Source organism: Vanellus vanellus (assembly GCF_965231255.1).
Source record: "Vanellus vanellus genome assembly, chromosome: 1".
Lineage (NCBI taxonomy): Eukaryota > Metazoa > Chordata > Aves > Charadriiformes > Charadriidae > Vanellus > Vanellus vanellus.
Genome location: NC_138905.1, coordinates 195819768 through 195840192, shown reverse-complemented (window position 1 = coordinate 195840192; position 20425 = coordinate 195819768). Strand labels below are relative to the sequence as shown.

The 20425-nt window shown below is 40.7% G+C and overlaps 1 protein-coding gene across 2 annotated transcripts in view; it reads right to left on the bottom strand.

The window, feature by feature from the left end:
• Positions 1–20425, bottom strand: part of DCLK1 (doublecortin like kinase 1) — a gene marked incomplete at both ends in the record, with an annotated part of 253514 nt that overhangs the window by 36040 nt on the left and 197049 nt on the right. For both annotated transcript variants that reach the window (XM_082485224.1, XM_082485225.1), the window contains 4 exons: positions 5364–5483; positions 6251–6308; positions 11907–12015; positions 13380–13464. In XM_082485224.1, the coding sequence (XP_082341350.1) occupies positions 5364–5483; positions 6251–6308; positions 11907–12015; positions 13380–13464 (372 nt within the window). The remainder of the gene's footprint in view (positions 1–5363; positions 5484–6250; positions 6309–11906; positions 12016–13379; positions 13465–20425) is intronic.

Genomic DNA, 20425 nt, shown 5'->3' with positions numbered 1-20425 from the left:
GAAGAGATTAAGGAGGAAGCTTGACAGAACGGAGGAAAAAACAAACATCTTTGGAGAGACGATACTCAGAGGTATTGGGCTTTCAGCCAAAATCAAACCAGTACCATAAAGAAAATAGACCAACAAAAAAAAAAAAAAAAGAAAGAGGCAGGAAAGGGGATAATTCTGCAAAAACAATGCAAAAAATCCCTGCTGCAGTCAAAACATCAAGAAAAAGAAAACACAGGACACTGTATTTTAAAGAAAACATAGGTATTTTCTGAAGGCAACAGAGGAGTCCAAGCTTTGCCAACTGTCATGATTTTATCAACAGCCTCAAGTTATTTGCTGGGTTTTTTTTTTAAGGCTCAGCTCCAGAGTAAACATTGTTTTCACTAGCAGAAAGGAGGAGGGGGCAGAAACAAAGAAGAATTTTTCCAGGAATCACAGCCACAGAGAAAAAGGTAGGAAAACACAACCACCAAAGACTCGAACCTGAGAAAACAGTCGTTACTTGTTAAAAAAACCCAAACAAACTATTAAAAGTTTTGCATTGTTGAGGCGCAGCTGAAGTCTGCCAGGAGAGGTTTATTCCCACCGTAGATGCAAAACCCCAGCTTTGGAAACTGCTTGCAGCCAACCATTGTCAAGTCTGGACCACATCAAAACCTCTTGTTCTGGCTGGTGACTGATTGAGATACATCAAGATACGTAGTGTCAAGGAAAAGGAGGAATAAAAGGGCAAGCTAAACCAGAGAGAGGATTAGAGAGTAAGGCCAAATATTTGGCAAAGGTGCAATACCATGTACATCATGGCATTACCTGATCCCTAAGTATTAGATATCAGCATGTGGCAAAATATGTGGGATAAATAATCTATCTTCCCTAAGCTCCTTCCTGTGAAGCCCCTGTACCAGCTGCTTTTTAACATGAGGTAGTGGATTAGACAGATCTTTGGACTTATCTAATACGTTCCAGATGCTCAGGAGAAGTGTCAATAACATCAGCAAAGGATCTGCCTCCAAACAAAGAAAACAGCTCGAGCTGAGATATGAGGGGCGAGAAGGAAAAAAGCTGAACCTTAAAAAGGGAAGGGAAAATTTCAGCCTAAAGTCAGAAGAAAAAGAACAAATGTCCACGTGCACGAGAAACCTAAAGTCAGAAAAAGATAGGGGCTGCAGAGCACATTAACAGACGGCCAAGTCAATCTCGGGCAGAAGCATTTTCTCCAGTTAAGCAGCCTACTTCACTCGGTAAAGTCTCGCACCAGGTAGCCTGGTAAGAAAAGAGAGCGCATATTTAGTCTGTGGGATCCTCTGCCGTTAAAAGAGAGGCGATATCCTGCAAAGAGTTAACAGAGCTGACAGCTATATCAGGCAGAATTGTTTTCAGACTTCGCCTTCCCTGAAGAGCACTTGAACCTGCAAGGTTCTGCTTAGCCGATTCACACAGCAGGTCCCTATCATTTACTCAGGCACAAGGGGTGAGTTCAGGATGACATTTCAGTCTTAAATCCCCTGTTCTGGAGCGAAATGGGAGCAGTAACATCTGAATGCAGTTTTTATCATCTGTGCACATGAGGAAGTATACTTGGAAGTACAGTAACCAATTATTTATTTATTACCTTGTTATGTAAATGATATAATCTCTCTTTTCTTCTGCAAAAGTGAAATCATATCCTGGAGCAGTAAAGGAAACTCTGCAATAAATCTTGCTTGTTAAATTGGCCAAACCCCTGTTAGGTTTGAATAACAATTTTGTTTCGCTGTGTAAAAAGGCAACGTGCCAGAAACCAGGTCCTTGCTTCCTTTTACAAGCACCACTTGCAATGTGTTTATATTTGTATTTATGAAGTGCTTTTTCTTACACTTTACAAAGCAATGAATGGCCTATCTGCCATGAGGTGAGGGCAGTATTCGCAGCAGCCACTTATGTCAAACATGTTACTGCCAATTAATGCAGGGTGGCATTAACTGAAACCGTGCTCTGCAGTATCGAGCCTTTTCTCCTTGAATTTCTTTCCTGTCTGTGAGTTTGATTTAAAGGCAGGTCTTCAAAAGTCAGTCAATAACAGATGGTTAATCAATTCTAACAGCGCACGCTATGAAATGGGAACAGTCAGCAATCGGTGAATTAACAATTAATGTCTTTCCAGAAATACCTTCCCTGGTGCCCGTAGAGTATAACAAGGCCTTCCTTTTTTTTTTTTTTTTTTTTTTTTTTTTCCCTTTTCAATTAAATATTAAGGAGTCAACACTTGCTTCAAAGAAACAAAGTTAAATTCCCAGGATTAGGATATTTTTTCTAAATTTCTTCTATTATTCCGCATAAAAGTAAAGAACATTAAAGCAGTGCTCTCTAAGATATCTGAACTACAGAGATGCCTATAAAGCCCTTCTATAGCATAGTTAAAAGCATAAATATCTTAGTATGGGCACCAATCCTGAAGAGCGAAGAAGAAAGAGTGCAAGAAAACAGATTTTTCCAGAAAGTGAATATAATGGATGGTTTTCTTTATATACATTTTTTAGGCTAGTTATTTTGTAAGAGTTTTCAGCCCCCTCCTCTCTTATTTAGCTGAGTAGGACTTTGATTAAAAATCCACCAGAGACTACAGTTTGAACATTTTTCAAGCATGAATAGCACAGCAGGTTGCACCCATAAAACCAGCTATGTGCTTACGTCTTGGCATGTTAGACAAGGCACAGCTTTTACTTCTTAGCACACCTCATGGGGCCAAGATGAAGGATTTGTCAATGCAGGCTGAAGCTGGGGCTACGTTAGATTACAACGCTGCGCAAGAGTATTGAGGCACCTTTGAACGAGCTCTCATGGACGCTGGGAAAAACCTACAGTAGCACGGATCTCAGAGTGAGCTCACTTATTATATAAAAAGAGCAGTAATTATGATTAAAATACTGTTAGATGGCTAATGGCGTCCGAGCTGAAGCTGTGCTATTTCACATTGCGCTCCTGAGTGCGAGAGAGGGCTGTGACTACGAAGAAGGTGGGAAAATTCTGCTGCAACTGGCTACAACGAGGGGTTCGCAGCATGGAAGAGTGCCAGTATTTGGGGTTTTTTTCTTAGGATTTAACTTCTCCATAAGAGACTAAACAGGGATGCCAGGTACCCTGTTAGCTCCTTGCCACCAGCATTTCCCAGTGCACTTCCTCAGAACTTGGAGGTGGTGGACAGCAGGATTAGCTGGATCATAAGCTCCACAGCACCACTCAAGCCAAGGAGGGCATCAGGAAGACTCAAACTTGAGGGGACAATGTTGCCATCTCCTGAGCTGTGGAGCACGGTTTGAGCTTCCCACAGTTAACAAAACTGTCCCAGCCTGCCACAGGGACAGGGAAGATCTGTGTCCCTCCATCCGTGGGCCCCACTTGACAGCCTCCCTTGCCTGTACAGCACAGCAGCTTTGTGGAGAGCAAGGATGTGCAGCTCCGCACTGGGAACACAGCTTGTGTCACTGCCCTGCCAGAGCACAGGGGATAATGGACCAAACAAAACACTTTTCATTCTCCTTGCTCTCCTGTTCCAGCTCAGAGCTTGAGACATTCTTTAAGAAACACGTGGACCTGGGATCGTCCTATCTAACATCTCAAGGAGGTGCCTACTTTAAGAGCATCCCCTAATCTCCACCTACAACCGGTGCAAAGCAGAGAACAATCCTGCTTGCCAAAATTGCTTTCTCTCACGACCTCTGGTGGTGCCTGTTTCTAACCACAGATACAGAGGATGTCTACTGAAGGTAACCACACTTTTAACTTAAGGTAAGTGGAAGTGATCTGGCAGCCAGGGTTCAGAGCGCCTGATTTGCTCACAAGTGTTGAGCGTGCACATACAACAGGCCTCAGGCCTGCACACAAACGCTGCTGCTGCACAGCCTCATTGTAATCTTTGTCCTGAAACACTGAGATAGGCTGAGAGAGTCGGGGTTGTTCAGCCTGGAGAGAAGAGAAGACGCTGGGCATACCTTATAGAAGCCTTCCAGTATCTGAAGAGTACCTACAGGAAAGCTGGAAAGGGATTTTTACAAGGGCATGTAGTGATAGGATGAGGGATAATGGCTTGAAGCTGGAAGAGGGCAGATTTAGAATAGATACTAGGAAGAAATTCTTTACTCTGAGGGTGGTGAGGACCGGAACGGGTTGCCCGGAGAAGTTGTGGAAGCCCCATCCCTGGAGGTGTTCAAGGCCAGGCTGGATGGGGCTTTGAGCAACCTGGTCTACTGGGAGGTGTCCCTGGCCATGGAAGCGGGGTTGGAACTAGATGATGTTTAAGGTCCCTTCTAACCTAAACCACTCTATGATTCTATGAACTGTGGATTTCCCACAAGTAGGCATGAAAGGCTGCCTTGATCAAGACACAGGAATGAGATGGCTGCTGGGAAGTTCTCCTTCCCGCAGAACAGCTATGGAAGGAAGGAGAATCGCTAATTCCAGTAGTGAATGTGACAAACAGGTGAATTGTGTTAAAATAAGTATGGAGAACAAAGTGTCCTCAGTGGTTTTCTGTCCTAACTTGGGCAATTCACTCAAATGTATTTTTACCATCTGTTATGCACAGTGACATACTTGTGTATTAGTACCAGAACCGAGAGCTAAATTCATACTTCATGCACTTCACTCTTGACAGTATGGGGACAAGAGATGGCCTGGGCTGAGTTTCATAATCCAGTTTGAATATGTAAAAATCCACCAGTGAGTGAAACAAATACATGCGATCTGGAAGTTACTATGAAGAAATAAATAGGACCACAGATACAAAATTCTGCCTTTGCAAACTTACTGTTCAGAATAGAACCATGCTTTAAATAGCAGGTTTTTCGCATTCACCTCCCCCCTCCTCCAGCTTAAATTTAGATTATTATCAAGGATGCAAACTTGACAATGTTTTAATATAAATCAGTAGAGAAAAAAGACAGGTAATACTGTTTAAATTTAACATAAATTAATAAAATTTAATTAAACTCTATTTTATCAGAGAATACTGAATTTTGAAGACTGATACTTACAGCTATTCAGAATGGGTATATTTGCCACTCACCTCCAGGGAGATGCATTTTTTAAAGATAAAACTTTTTAAAGAGAATTATTTGGGGGGAGCAAATAAACCTTGTGATCTCTGGAAGTACTGTCCACAGAGCAATTCTGAGTGTGGTTTACCAAAAGCTAAAGGTTTGAAATATTTTAAAGCTATAAAAAAATATCTGACACATCTTTCGGTAAGGTGCTGGACAAGACTACTTGCAGAGATTCCTTCCTTTCTAAATTATTCTGTGATTTTATGGTTCTTAGTAAGCTTTAGTACCGGTGATACTTCTGAATATGGTTGAAACAATTTTTAATAAGCAGCTTATCTCCAAAATACTCACCTTTACAAGTTCCATGACAAGGTACAACTCAGTTGGCATGTCCATCTCCTCAATCAGAAGTACAATATTGGGATGCTTGACTCGTCTTAAAATAGATACCTCATTCTGGATCATGTGTTCCTGCCACACAAAAGAAATCTTTAATGACTACGGGTTGGTGGGAGAAACTCTCACCTCCACTGTACAGCGGAAAATGCAGAGACAATTGGGAGCTGCATGGATTCTTCAGGGGTTTTTAAAAACCAGATGTTGCCTCCAGCAATATGAAAGGAACACATCTAGAAACAACATCAGTGTGATAACTGAAAGAAGAACAGAGAATAGAGGAAGAAAGGGAGGAAAAGACATGTTTCTGATGCAAAGAAAAGTTAAGCTTCTGAAATTTTTTATCCAATACAGAATCTTTCCATTTAAAAATATAACATCTTCTCAGAGAACCCTTTTTTAAAGATTGTTAAAGATTTCAAAAGCCAACAGAAATTCACTTAGTATAAAACTGACATCAATTTGATTAACCTTGCATACTGTTCAGATATTGTGACCTGTGTTGTTATAATTATTAGCATTCTTTTTCTGTTTTCTATAACGTCTGGGATTATGAAAACTAGAGGATATAACTACAGGGGTGAAGAGCAAGGGGAGTAAGTGTACCCACGCACAACCAACCAACTGGAGAATCAACACACGCATCTAGAAAGGCACATTGCAGCCTTTATACTGATAGTCCAAGGGTCTACAGAGGGCAGGCAAAGGCCTCAACCGAAAAGATTCTAACACTTGTCAGGAAGAAGACTAATACCAACATCTTCCCAAACTGATCTCTCACAAAATGTTTCTTGAAAAAAATAATCTTTTGCTCTCATACGATTTTTTTTTTTTGTACTTACTTTTCCTCTACATTTACTTTTTTTGATTATTTTCAGAGCATATTCTCTACCAGTTGATCTGAGGAAAGAGAAAAGAAAAAATTGTATGTTCAATCACACTGAACATTTTTCTCAGTTGAGTTTATATTTGTCATTTGAAGACAGTAGGTCTGGGCAAGAATTCTATTCAAGTATTTGTTTGGTCAAGAAATGAAGCTGGGATTTGGCTGAAACGGTGAACTTGAGCCAAATTTATTGAATACATGTGACTGAGAAAAAAAATAAGCTTTTTTTTTTTAAAAAGAAATTAAGACATTTCAATGTTTTTAAAAAAATCACCGTTTTTTCATTTCGTAGTGGTATTTGTTATTTCTTCTGCAGTTTTACATAAAAATATTATATAGTATTCACAAATCCAAATCTCCTCAGAAAAAAAAAGTTTTGTTTTCTATAATACAAACAATACAAACTATGGAAAATACTTTTATTTTTTACTTAAGATGAAAAGTCATTTGTTTGCACATCTGCACTCACAACTGCTATGATAAAAAAGTCAGTCCTTGGAATGTTTTATGTATTCAGTAAGTATATGGTATTAAGCAGAGTTAAATATGGTGTTTGTGGGACAGAATATGAAAGGTTCTGGAGACAGTAAGAAATTATAGAGAATTAGTTCAGGATGAGAACACATTTTAAGTGTTTTTTTGGAAACCATATACTGTTTATCACTACCACACATATATAGATATTTATTATACAGAATAATGACACAGAAAAATAAGTTTGTAGACAAGTTCCATTTCTTGATCAAGTTACAAAACCAAAAGATGGCTGTAAGGATGAAACCAAGAAGCTCTGTTCACAGGTTAAGGTTAAATGGAGAATGGGTGATATAAAAAGCTCTTACCGAACCACTTTCATTTTGCAATAAAAAACTAAACAGTTTACAAAAGCCTACTATGCTGCACTTAGGCATATGTTTGGTTAAAAAATAAAATAAAAAATAAAAAATAAAAATAAAGAAAAACATAACCTCTCAAGCATATGGGGTGTTTCTTTTCATTCTTTGTTTAGAAAAACATAGTTAAACCGATACATTAAATTGATATATAATAAGTTAAACAGAGAGAGATGAATGTGCCTAAAAGTGTGTACAGCCTGTCAAATAGGACATGCAAAGTGACTCCTAAACTGAAAGCACTGTGGTAGGAAAATGACCGGGCATTTTCATTGCCATACTTAAGCATGGAGAACTCCTCCGTCAATGACGTACCACTAGGTATTAATTTAAGTGAAAATGGGGACTTGAATAAAAAGAGAAAAAAAACAACCCAAAATATTAATTCGGTTTGAGTTCCCAGGTCAGCAGGGAGCAAAGACCATCTGTATTAAGACATCAATTAAAAGTCTGTGCAAAGAAGTCACACTGGATGATGATGTTTATGACTTGGAAAAAAAAAAAGCAGTATGGCTGTTCAAGACTTAAGCAAACACATCCTGGTTTGAGGTAAAACAGAACCAATTTTCTGTTCAGTAACTTCACTTTTTAGCTGGGCCTCTTCTAACTGCTAAAATTAACAGCATATTGTGCAGACGCTGTTCGCTTTCAGGGTGATAAGACCAATTGTTTATAGCTGATGCCCAGGCATGGTATGCAGAGAGGCTCCTGCTTAGACTTATTGCTGTACCACCCAGGGGCAGCCAACTTTGTTACTTGCCCCGTTGGAGGGTCGGAAGCGGAAAAGCGTAGAGGGGTCGCACCTGTAGGGAGGAGCGGACAGGACAGGTGACCCAAAACTGACCGACAGGGTATTCCATCCCATCTGCCTCATGCTCAGCATAAAAGCTGAGGGATCAGAGGGTCAGCCCTCTTTCTTCAATGGCCGACGTCTGGGGAGGACTCTGTCTGTCCATCTGCCTTTGATCCCGATCCTCAATCCAGATCTGGAATCCAGTTCCCGTCCATCACTCAGTCCAGTCTGGGACATCCCCAGTGCCAGCCGGTGACATGATCATCCTCCTGGGAGCTTGATATGGTTTTGTATATATTTCATTATTTTCTTTTCATTGTATTATTAATATTTTCATTAAAGTAGTTTAGTTCCTTCTAGACTTATAAGTCTCTCTCTCTCTCTCTCTCTCTCCTGCCTCTCCTCAGAGAGAGGTGGGGGAGAGCATCCGTCATTCTGCCTGAGTGGCCAGTCTGGCCCAGCCCAAACCACGACATTAAAAACTTCTCACATCTATACTCCCCTACCAAAAGGTTTAATGCTACAGCCCCCAGAAATGGGCCCACATGGTGTGCCCCTTCCCAGTGTTGCTGTTTGGTGGTTAGAGTCCTGGCTCAGTGCGGGGAGAAGCAGAAATATGGAGACTATTTTTTTGGGGAGTAGAAGGAGGAGGTAGGTGAAGGAATATTAGAAATTAAGATATCTAGGGTTCAAACACAGACAAAATATGCCCTCTTTCAAGAGGAATCTCTTTCAAGCTCCTTGGTTGCCCTAGGAATGCTTCCTTTCTGTCATGAGAAAGGAAATGGGTGGTTTTTGTTGGCCATGGGAGACTCCATGTACTCCAAAAAACTGGAAATCTGAGCTAGTGAGGAAATGTCAGAATTTGGAAGTATCTGAAAGTTAAAAATGAACACGTATGAAAACACCACAGGACAAATTACATATACGATGGAGCAGATACGTAACGAGCAGATGACAACTCTGACTGCTCTTTGTTTTGGTAAAGAGAAAATTAAAGCTAAGATAATGCAAATCCTTTCCCCTAAAAAGCTGCAGAACCGCAGGCTGTCAGCAGTGCTGCAACCTCCGTAACTTACACACCCGCCAAAAAATCCGCGCGGCCGTGCCAGAAACTCAGTGGAACGGGCATATCACCTCTCACCTATCACTCAACCCAAACAATAAAAAGGTGCCACATGAAGTAGGAAACACATTACGGCTGGATAAAAGTCTGGACCCACCGCTCTACCGCAGGGCATAGAGTGAGACCTCTAGTTCTCAAGAGGGCTCTGTGCCACGCTCCTCGGCTGCTCTAACCTTTCGCAAAGTTCACAGAGATTTCCACTGCACTGGAGACAAAAATCTATATATCTTCATTATTTTTGTGTGTGCCTTAAACATATGTGTGGGGTGTGTGTGTCTGCGCGCACCTTCACAGATGCACAGAATGCAAGCTTGAAGTTCCCACCTGAAAATTTGGAAGATCTTTTTTGGTTTCTATTTGGGCTGTTCCTTGTCAGAGGAAAATGCCTGCGAGTGCATTTGAAGTGTGGCTAACCAGTCTGGTCTCCTGGTCTCCACAGCTACGCAGAAGAAGTATCCACATGATCAGTGAAGATGTGTAACAAGACCCATTCCTACTTGCTTAACACCTCACGGCGCTATTCCTTTGAAGTCTAATGCACACAGGAATTGTATGTGAGAAAAAAGTAGAAAAGTCCTCTGTCCCAAGTATCACCCCATCAATTCTGGCTCTGCAAATGATGGACATATCAGACTTTGAAGTGAGGTGTTTTTTGCTTAGAAAGATTGTGAAGAATGTTTTTGAAGGGGTTTTACATGTACTGGCTTTAATTTAGCCTCTGAGCTTTTAATTTCTCCTTCCACACTTGTGATGGCAAGGGTATCCTGCTTTAGAAGGGGAAGCTAACAGGAATAATCCTACTTTAACTTTCAAGCTCTCCCAAAGTAGTAACTTTCTGATATAAATGGCACCTATGGAATGGTATGGCTCAGAGACCATAAGGGTATGTATCTGGGAATACCTCAGCAATTGTGCTATTTGAGCACGTATTCACTAGATATGTTGTGTTATCGGATACTTCTGGGACCAGGGGGACAGACAAGAGAGGAAACAGTTTTCATTTAATCTCTCGAGGATATTGTAATCAGTATTATTTTAGGTGTGGTGGGACCTATACTTAATTTTGTTCATGTCTTTTCTCTCAGCTGGAGAAGAGTTGTAAAATGCACATTTGAACTGGCTCTCAGCAAAACCAGCATTTTCAGCTGAATGACAGTGTATCAAAACCTCTTTTTTTTTTTTTATATTGCATTGTAACCTGCTTCTCTCAGTCACTACTCACTTTACTTTTACCTTGCTTTTTTTTCTTTTCTTAGCTATATGTTTTCACCCATGTTTTTCATCAGTCATGCCCCCTCCATAGGGTTTTACAGTGCTTTCTTATTTTCATATCGTTTTGCTTTGATTCCTTTAGTTTTCTACATTCCCCAATTTAGTATTCAGACCCTGAGGTTTGATCTGAACAGTTATCGCCCTCTGGATGACCAGCTCCACCATGAACTCTCTCTGACAGAGCTCTAAAGGCCTCACAAGGGCTTTGGCCAAGTCCCACAAGCATACCGTCAGCTGATATAAAATCAACTCTTCCCCCTTTCCCCAGCAGCTGTCTTCGTGGTCTCCGACTCGCCAGACTCTTTCAGATGTAGAGCGGGACCCGTCTTTTTCCAAAGAGACTCCAGTTTAAAACCAGCCAAGCTAATTTATCAACATCTACCATGAGATCTAATCTTGACTTACTCTCTAAAGTTAATATCACATTCTTAAAGGCTAAAAAGTTCCTTCTTTGAGCCCAAAGGTGAAGTTACAGCCTTCTGTAAGAGTGCCCTCTCTAGGATATGGTAACAGTGGATATAAAACTTCACTCGTGGAATTTCGTTACCAGCCCTTGACACCTCTACTGTTCTTTCTTTTTTGCTTTGTCTGCACAGCTACTATCTAACATGAGCAATCTTGCAAATTTCACGTACCGGTACCTTCTGTCTTTTTTACCCCATGTTCTCCTATTTTTAACAATACCACCAAAACGCAACTGCGGTTCTCCTCAGAGCATTTCTGGGTTTGTTCCCTATTTTTCACACTCTTAATGCTGGGTAGAGCCAGTTCAAAATTGGTTCATGACCTGCCTGATCAGATTTAGAAACCGACACCTTAGCTTGTCAACCGGGACACTTTCAGCAACTTTTGAAGTGACTTGTGACTTCTCTAACCTGGTGCGGATGTCTAAAGTCAGTCTTTAAGGGCAACTGTTCTCACCTGTTAACAGTAAAGGGCACTGAAGAAGTCAGATTTTGATGTCTGCAGTGCAGGCTCCTAAAGTTGGATGGAGCTCACATAATGGCATAAAGCAGGCAAGGAGGAGACAGATGCCCATTTAATTAAAGATAAACACGGAAGAGGTTACTTCTCAGTGTCAGATGGCAGAATAGATGGATCCAAAGTCAGCTCTTTGTGCTGACCACCACCACTACACCGCACACACAAAACTTCCAGACATCTTTACAGAATGCTCCTCCACGTGCAATGTTTCATTGGCCTACAGTAAAGGGAGAGTTGCAAGAACATACTGCAAGAAAAGATGATATCTCAACAAGAGAGATTTAACACAAAGAACTGCTAAAATCATGCAGAGTGCAGCAGAAAAAAAAACAACCCAAAACATATAAAAGAAAGGATTAAATTCATAGACTGTCCTTTGGAGACCCCCTTTTTTTCACATGAGAGGGCATTAGTCTCGTTTTTCCATCTGGCATTGAGACATTACCTTATTACACGTCCTATATTCTACAAATAAAGACATGATCTAGAGAAAGCATGACATTAATGATTAATTTTACAGTAATAAGCATATTATCCTCCTCACCTTTCTATACACTCCTTCACAATAGCAAAATTTCCATCTCCTATAGTTCTTCCAACTTTATATCGCTCTGCTATCGATGCTGGAACCTGGAAACCTTCCTCCAACACTTCTGAAAGAATCATTAGTACATTTTTATTGTTAGTGAAGGAAACACAGATGTTGCACATAACACGCATTTTAAGTCTACGGTTTAGGAGCCTGGAAACCATTCAGAGTCAGTATCTCACTTACTGTACAGTGAAACCATGCTGCTGACATTGTATATACTCAACAGGTTTCACACAGATACAATAATGAAAAATAAGACTTCTGGGGGCTCAAACATACCACCATTCGAGTGTTACATAGTTTACCGTTCCCATTGCAATACGCCCCCAGGACAAAACCAAAATTGTATTTTTTTAATTATGAAAAGGCCTCTGTGATCTGCACAAGCGCAGACCAGCCTCCGAAAAGGGTTGGAACTCCTTGACACAGCATGATTAAATATATGTACCAAAGAAGTCCAACACTCAAGCACTTATTTTATTACATCCTGTAAACTGAGACATCCATAAAACTCCTCATGTGCTAAGTGCTAGTTCTCCCCCTCCCCCAATATTAAATATTTAGTTTTTAAACAAATGTTCTCAATAATACTACCTCGCATGCAACCTGGGCGCCAGATGTTTAGGTAAAATTGCATTACACAGTGTCTAAGCATAAGAAAAGTTTGTCGTTTCATGTGTTTTAGTGCTCATTCATGTACCATTATTTCTAAATGTATTTGAAATAGCGTGTTACAAATACCTAACATGCCTCTAAAAGCTGACTGTAAACTGCAGCTGATACAAACTACTATATAAATATTGTAACGTAAAAAAGCCTCTCAAAAACGTGACTTGAATTTACACTCTTAAAGACAGCGCTTTTAACTGTTTCTTCATCTGTCCTTTGTTCCACTTTAGTATTAAAAGTGAAGGTTATGATAAATGGAGGCTGGTGTTTGCCCAAACTTACAGGCAGCATGAAGAGTTACTGTCAAACAGGAGCATACACATACCCTTACGTATACGTGCGTGTGAACTGGCAGTACTGGAGCAGACACTATCTCTTAGCCAACTCGCTCAAAGCCTTAGCGTGGGGTAAGGCCAATAATTTCTGAGTAAAGATCCAAGACTGCAATATGTTCTTTAGTATTGTGACAGATGAGACAAAAAAAAAATTAGTGAAATAGTCCAGTCAGCACTGTGTCACCTGTGGAACTAATATCTCGAGTATCCTGCAACAAAACCACCTCCGAATAGGGACGTCCAGACCGTATCTGATCCGGAGTGACTCTAACTGGTTGTCTAAGGCTGATGAGCCTCCTCACGGAGAGTCATCCAGCCCGCAACGCTCCCACCTTCTCCGGCAGGAAGAATGACTCATTTCCTACACAGCTGCTGTTATCACTACACGGACTGCTTTGAAATGTCAGCCGTCAAATGTTACCTTCTGCAGGTCCATCATTTTCATCCATAGAGCTGCAAACTTTGGTGGATGCTAATGAGGTAGAGGAGCCACTGTGTTGGGAGCTCTGGAAATGGAGAGACACAAACGAAAACAGATGATTTTTAAGGAGCACGAGTACCCGCAGCACGTTCCTGCTGGACACACGTCCCAGAGAGGCTTCAGTGTTCCCTGTGTGACGTATCAATCTGCTTTGTTGGAGGGATAGGTGGATGCTTGGGAAGAGTTCATTTTTTCCACTGAAATTACACTTTTGGTACCCCCGCGTACATGGAGATATCCCCATCACGTGCAGCAATGCGCAGCAACGCTTTTATGTATGGTCCATTAGTTTCTCCCTATTCCACACACATTTTGGCAGGGAAAACTGAGGAGCTGTATGCCCTCTGCAGGCAGGAGGCTGTTTTCTCAGCGACATCGTTAACCCAGCAGGCACTCGATGCGTGAATGTCTGTTTTGCCTGAAGTTGGCTTTGTTACAGGCAGAATTCCGCACTTTTGCAAACCTCCCTCTGGTGAAATCCTCCCCGGTTGCGTTGTAAAAGGGAGAAATTACGGTGATGTATGGAGAAAATAAAATGTCAGGGTGAATAACGTCTGCTTCTTTGGAAAAGCCTTTGATTGGGTATAGCTCACTCGAGGTATGAGTCCGTACCTCAGATTTAAGTACTTGTACAGCATCTACGTTTGCCTGTACAGTTAATGGGGGGAGGACAGTATCTCTGCAGTCTCTAGAAGGAGACTTGTAGCCACCTAGCTTGGATGCCAAAAGTATAGCGGGCAGGATCTCACTAGGGAAGCCTTCCAAAGCACCTACCAATGTCTATCAGTTACATACGGACTCTAGGCAGGTCCTTACGGAAGACTGCTTCATCACGCATCTAGATGGATGAAACTACACAGACATGTGAGACGGACTGGATTTCACCCCAAAAATTGTATCCTGTGCTGCGTAATGATTATACAAACACATCTTCAGGATTCTCCCGTCTTCAGAGGAAACCAGAAGAAGCTATAAATGTAACAGTGGCCCTTTAAACTTACAGCAAAACTGCGCGTTTCCTCAGGCCCACGTGTTGAAACAGAAGTGAGAAGTATTCAGAGGATTTCCAAAACTAAAACTTTCTCAGGTTCACGTGCTGAAAGGTTACAAAGTGCTGCAGTACTTAATTACCTCCTTCAAACTATATATTACATAAATTGCAGGCTAGACTGCACGTAACCAACACTCTCAGTTCCTTATCTGTGTTCGCAAGGTACCTAGATGCCCACAATCAGGGTGCCAATCCACTTCACAAATTTCATACATCTTCTTTGGAACGATCTCTCTCCTCTGCCACTGCAGAGCACAGCCAACGACTGGAGCAAGAATAACTAACGATGCAGCAGTTGGGATTTTTGCAGAGCACGGAGCCAGGGAGAAGGCAGTCAGCAGAGTTAAAACCTGCCCAATATGCTGAGTTCATTTGAACAGACTTACTTTTAATTTCTCCCGCCATAGATTAAGGTCAGATGATTTAGACAAAGGCTGAACTTGGCCTATTTTTCACTAAATAATCCCGAGAGCTTGCACAGCCCGTCTACCAAAAGATTCTTTGCTCTTTTTTTTTTTTTTTTTTTTTGCCTTTTAATCAACCCTAGCTCATTCTTTTCATCCATCCAAGCATTACTTCTGAGCTTTGACCAGAATTAAAAATTGCATTAATCAGTTTTTGGACTCCTTTTGCTGCCTCTTGACACCAGAAGTGAACACTGACTGATTTTATGCAGCCCTCTAAGATATCACTGCCCGTGTTTCATGATTAGGATGTGTTTATGTATGTGCTAGTCTTGTGCTAAACTCTGCAGGACATCTCAGTAAAAACTTACCTCTGGTTCTTTTTTTGAACAAATGAGCAGATGAGGATCAAGGGAACAGGAAAATGCTAGGAGTTCTCATGCCTGGAGAAGCCACTCTCAAAAGTCTATTTTTATACACGTGTAATGAGAGAATTGTTTCCTTTACAGTCCTGCTTGTAAAATAAGCAGAAAAACATGTTTTCTCTACTCATTCTGCTGTGTCTCTTTGTTTCCCTAGACCAGCCATCCGATTTCTTACTTCTTTTCCCACTCCACAGCATTTTCTTAAAGGAATTACAATTTAAATATGTTTAATGTTTGTCACATATACAATCAGGAATGAACCTTTACAACATTGAAGGGATACGACACAAAAAATTTAGTGTTACATTTTCAGTAGATTATCAAACAACAACTCTATTCAGTTTTTTGCACTTTAAATAGAGAGATTACACTTTTCGGCAGATGTTAGGTCGAGCACTGCTGACTACGCATCGCTGCAGCTTTCTTTAGCAGTCCGACGGTCTCTTTACGGAGTTTCACACTCATCATTATTTGTGAGAATAGGAGATGTGAAAATCGAGACCTAACTCGGTGGCCGCTTCTTCTCAGAATGGGTGCCTAGAGACGCTCAAATTTCTGTTTGGGAACCTAATTTCTCGAGGACCCTCAAGCTGAGGTTTAGCTGAGAACTGCAACTGTTCAGGCCTTCCGAAATTAGATTCCTTCAAGGGCCCGTTTCAGTAAATCACTTCAGCAAGTGCTTCACTTTAAATACTAAGAGTCTTAATGGCCTACACACGACTGAAATTAAATTCACTCCTGAATATCTGTTTCAGGTGTAGCTCCCTAAATATCTATTTAGCCCAGGTTTAGTTAAACAAACTGGGGGAAAAAAAAAAAAACACAAAGTGACCCATAGAAAACTTAAAGGAAATAAAACATCAATACGAGATCAACTTTTTAAGTGCCCTATTTCTTTCCTTATTGACGCTGTGTAAGGATGGGAAGGCTAAGGTGATATTCGGAGCTGAAGAAGAACTAAAGCGATGCATTGGGAGCACGTACTGTAGCCCAGGCCTGCAAACAAAGCAGACAGCCCCTCCAGTGAGATCGGCGTGCGAGCAGAGGCACGGCTCGCCAGTCCCAAGGAAGCGGTAGCTAAGGAAACATTCGCTAAAAATACATATTGGGATTTTGAAAACGTGCAACTTTTTTGAAATTTTTGAACTAGTTGAAAAATATGAAGAAAACGCATACTTTTCGTTACCTTTGCCGAACCCCTCCTATTAAAACAACGGATCGAAAAGAAATCAGGAACTGTACATTTGCATATATTCCGCACATCGGCTGACGGACCCCCTTCCGCGATTAAAGAGATGTTACTAGGTAAACACGACACAAACATTTTCCTCTTTATTCAGTCCTCTGGAACAACACGCGGGCCTTTATTTATTTATCTTTACTCCAGCTAGCAGGACATTCCGTTTATTTAGACTTTAATTAGCTCGTTGTTCTCACAAGCTGAAAGCCCTCCGGGTCCCGCAATCCTTGTGGGTCTCGGTGTTCCTTCCAGTTGGCTTGCCAATCGTGAGGCAGTCTGTCGTGCACGCTGTTGCTCTCACAGCTGTGGACCCCATCAGGGACATTGCAGATGGGGAGAGGGAGGGGGGGACTGGGGGGGGGAGGGGGGGGAAACAAACTCTAAGCAAGAGTAGAATCTCTTCAACACACAGACCTTAATGCAATTAGCTGTTTTAATTTTAAGAGATGCTGAGGTGCTTGAAATGTCATCACTTCTACACAGATTTAAAGGGGTCCAGTTGCACAGGTTGCCAGCACATGGCCATTTTTATGGCACACCTCCATAAAAGCGATGGCATAAAAAAAATCAGGTCTTTGGTGTAAGGATTTCAGATCCTATTCAGGTTTATATAACAGATGGCCGGCACACCACACATCTCATTGATGTGAATGGAAACATTAGCGCTATAGAGTTTCATCCGCGTCTCACTGGGAGATTTATTTAGCAACTGTTTTGTAAATAGTTTGTATCTCAGTGGAAATTGCGCTAAATCCATGAAAAAAAGGCAGTAAAATAAATATTACTGTAATTTCTCTCTCCCCATACTCACCTTTGTCCTAAATTAATCTTAAAATCCCACTCCAACTAAACAGTGGGAATTATTCCTGTGGACTACCAGTATCGGCACTTATGAAAAGAAACTTCAACAAATATGAGTAGGAAGTTTGTTAATGCACTTCAGATTCCTGAATCTTAAACCCCAAACACCGCATTATATTTTTCCAAACCTCTCAAAACCTTTATTAGCGCATATGGAGTCTACAAAGTCTCTCAACAATAGATTCCTTTGTATTTTCCGAGCATGAAGGAAGCATCTGGATGAAATGTGAGTTACAGAAATGCACACAGGTGTAACGCTAAGTGTGGATCTCATAGAGCTTTCTGCTCTTTTAGAAATGGGCTTAATGAAGCAAAGATTAAAATTAGTAAACAAAGTGTAAATTCGGGAAGGAGGCTCGGGAGAAGGGACTTACTAATGTCTTTGAATGATGCCTCCTAAGATTTTCCCTATTCCGAAGAATTCTACACAATTTAAAAAAACGTAGAGCGAAAGCTATGTGTGTCAGCAGTATGTGTATGATAAAGTTCAACTCAGCATGGATAAATAGGATTAAAACCAAAACTAAACAGTGAAGCAACCACGCTCACCTCTTTTGGAGCCCATACTAGTGTTCAGCCTGGTTATAAATAACCTTTGCGAGGTAGTCATCATGAATTCCCGACATAGCCAATTCCTTAGCCTAAAGATCAACACAGTTAATGGTAAAATAAAGCCAACAGTCCAGTGCAAGTATTAGCTCTGAAGGACTTTGAAGCGTTCAACAAACTCCTGTGATACGTAACAGTGTTAAGCAAGAAATAAGTGAGTGAACACAACAAACTGGTACATCTCCAGAGAACCAAAGGTACAGCAGAGGACAGCTGGTTTAAAACAGTAAAATAATATTATTTTGGTGAACCTTTTAGAAGACAAATTCAGCTTTTTATTATTCAATGCGGAGAGCAGCAAAGGGTTACACTGAAACTCCCTCTCCCAGCCCTGTCCAGTAAAAAATGTTTTTGATTTTCCTTTGTTTAATGGCTTACATTTTTTGGCCCAGACAGCTAAAATGGGAAAAAAGTTTTCATGTAAACAGTGCAGAGTTGGCAAAAAATTACTTTGTGGAGAAACATCAAATCCACAGTCTTCATGCTGAAAGAATGGAAGCCAATGGAATTCAATGTACAGAAAGAGAAATGATGCAATAGTTTTCTTTTCAAATTTGGACACTGCACTAAACTGACACATAAGATCCAAATTTATTTATAAAGTGCTTCATCTAGAAAGGAACAATAAAAAAATCTATGAAAACCTGCTACTTATCCACAGTTCTACATCCTGCCCTGTCTTGTCAGACACTTGACTTAAGAGAGGCCCTACAGAGGGAAATGATATTTTGTTCATTTACGCCATTCAGGATGTACATAGCTCGGAGGAGAGAAGTTCAAACGACACAAGCAATAATCCAGCCTGTGCCATTCAGGAACTTGTGTTGGTTTTCTTCTTTGAGGGACAGAGGGACAAACGGGAGAGTTTACAAGGAAACGGAGCTGACAGACTGAAGTTAAATTTTCAAGCTGAAGCACTTTGTTTTATTAGGATCCTCTTATTAAGCTGCAGCATCGGCTGCTTATACATTCATTTGATTTGTGCAACAAAACAATTCTGAAAAACCAACATAGTTTCCTATATGGTATTTAACAGTAAACTTAAATCTAACCTCCGCTAGCTCCTAACAGCTGCTTCCAAAGCCGAGCCATAATTCAGACTGTAGGCTCACTCAACCTTTGGCGTCCTCCAGAAAAGATTGATGATCTAAAAAAAAAAAGTATGTATCGGATTCATGGTATCGGAAGTTGACCTGTCATTACTGTATCCATACTGCGGTTAACATAAAAAGTTACATGTGCGGTAGTGCGATGTGAAGGTTTCCTTTTCCCTTTTCTAAAGTTATACACAGGCAAAATTTTCCGCTCAGCTACAGAATAAAAATTCAAAGGCCGTCAAAGGAGGTTCTTGTTTCTTCCACCTAATTAAGGGCACAGCACAATCACCACTTTTATTTTTAATCTGTTTGTGTTTTATTTTAAACGCTTTCCTGGTATTCTTAACTGTTGGTAGAGGCAGAAACCTCAATTATTTTCTGTCATCTTTTCCTCATTTCTACAGTGCGTTTTCCTTTCTATGTCTGTACCCTTTTTTAGGCAGAACTATTTGCTAACAAATAAGAGGGTTTCCAAACTAGAACTGCCATCAGGCCCACAGATCCCTCTAGGAGAGTGTCTGAATATCAGCTGAAGCATCGGACTGGTAGATGACATGTCAGAAATCGTAACGCCTCTCTTCCCCCGCCCCCACCAAACAAAAAATAAAACTCGCATACAGATATGTATTTTTAAAGAGTGGAAAGATATATCAAGGAAACAAGGTACTTATTTTAAACCACTGTGGGGATATTTCGGTACTCTCAGCTTTTTACAGGCATATTTTGCTAATACTTGTCTTACGAGGAGTGTGCTCCAGCCGAATTGTCAGCAGGAGCCGGTCCCCTGCTTTGGGTACAGTCTACTAATTTCCCACTTCATACCTCAAATTTCTCCCATCGCATACAGACAAACTTACCCACAAGCAATTCAAGGCAGGTATATTTACTTTCTCCAAAAGACCCGTTAGAAACCAAATTCTTCCTTGAAGGATCTTTCACATCTACACACTAGAGCCCAGAGTTTATTATTTAAAAAAGTGCTGAAGGCGTCTACCATTTAAAGGAATCCTTTAGGATGCATGAATCCCATATGCTTACACTAAGTGAACCGTTAGATGGACAATGCTGATCCAAAATGAACAAGCGATACCAACTGCAAGTATTTTTTTAAAGCCTGTTAATCACATTTCCAAAATAAACTCACTGAACAGTGTGTATTTTTTAAATATATTTATTACATCGCTTACAATAATCTACAGTAATGTTAAATCTAGCGAAACAACAAGTTGCAACCAGGATGACATGGTCAAATATGAAACACAAGTACAACACAGTATGATGAAACAACGGCACAAAAAT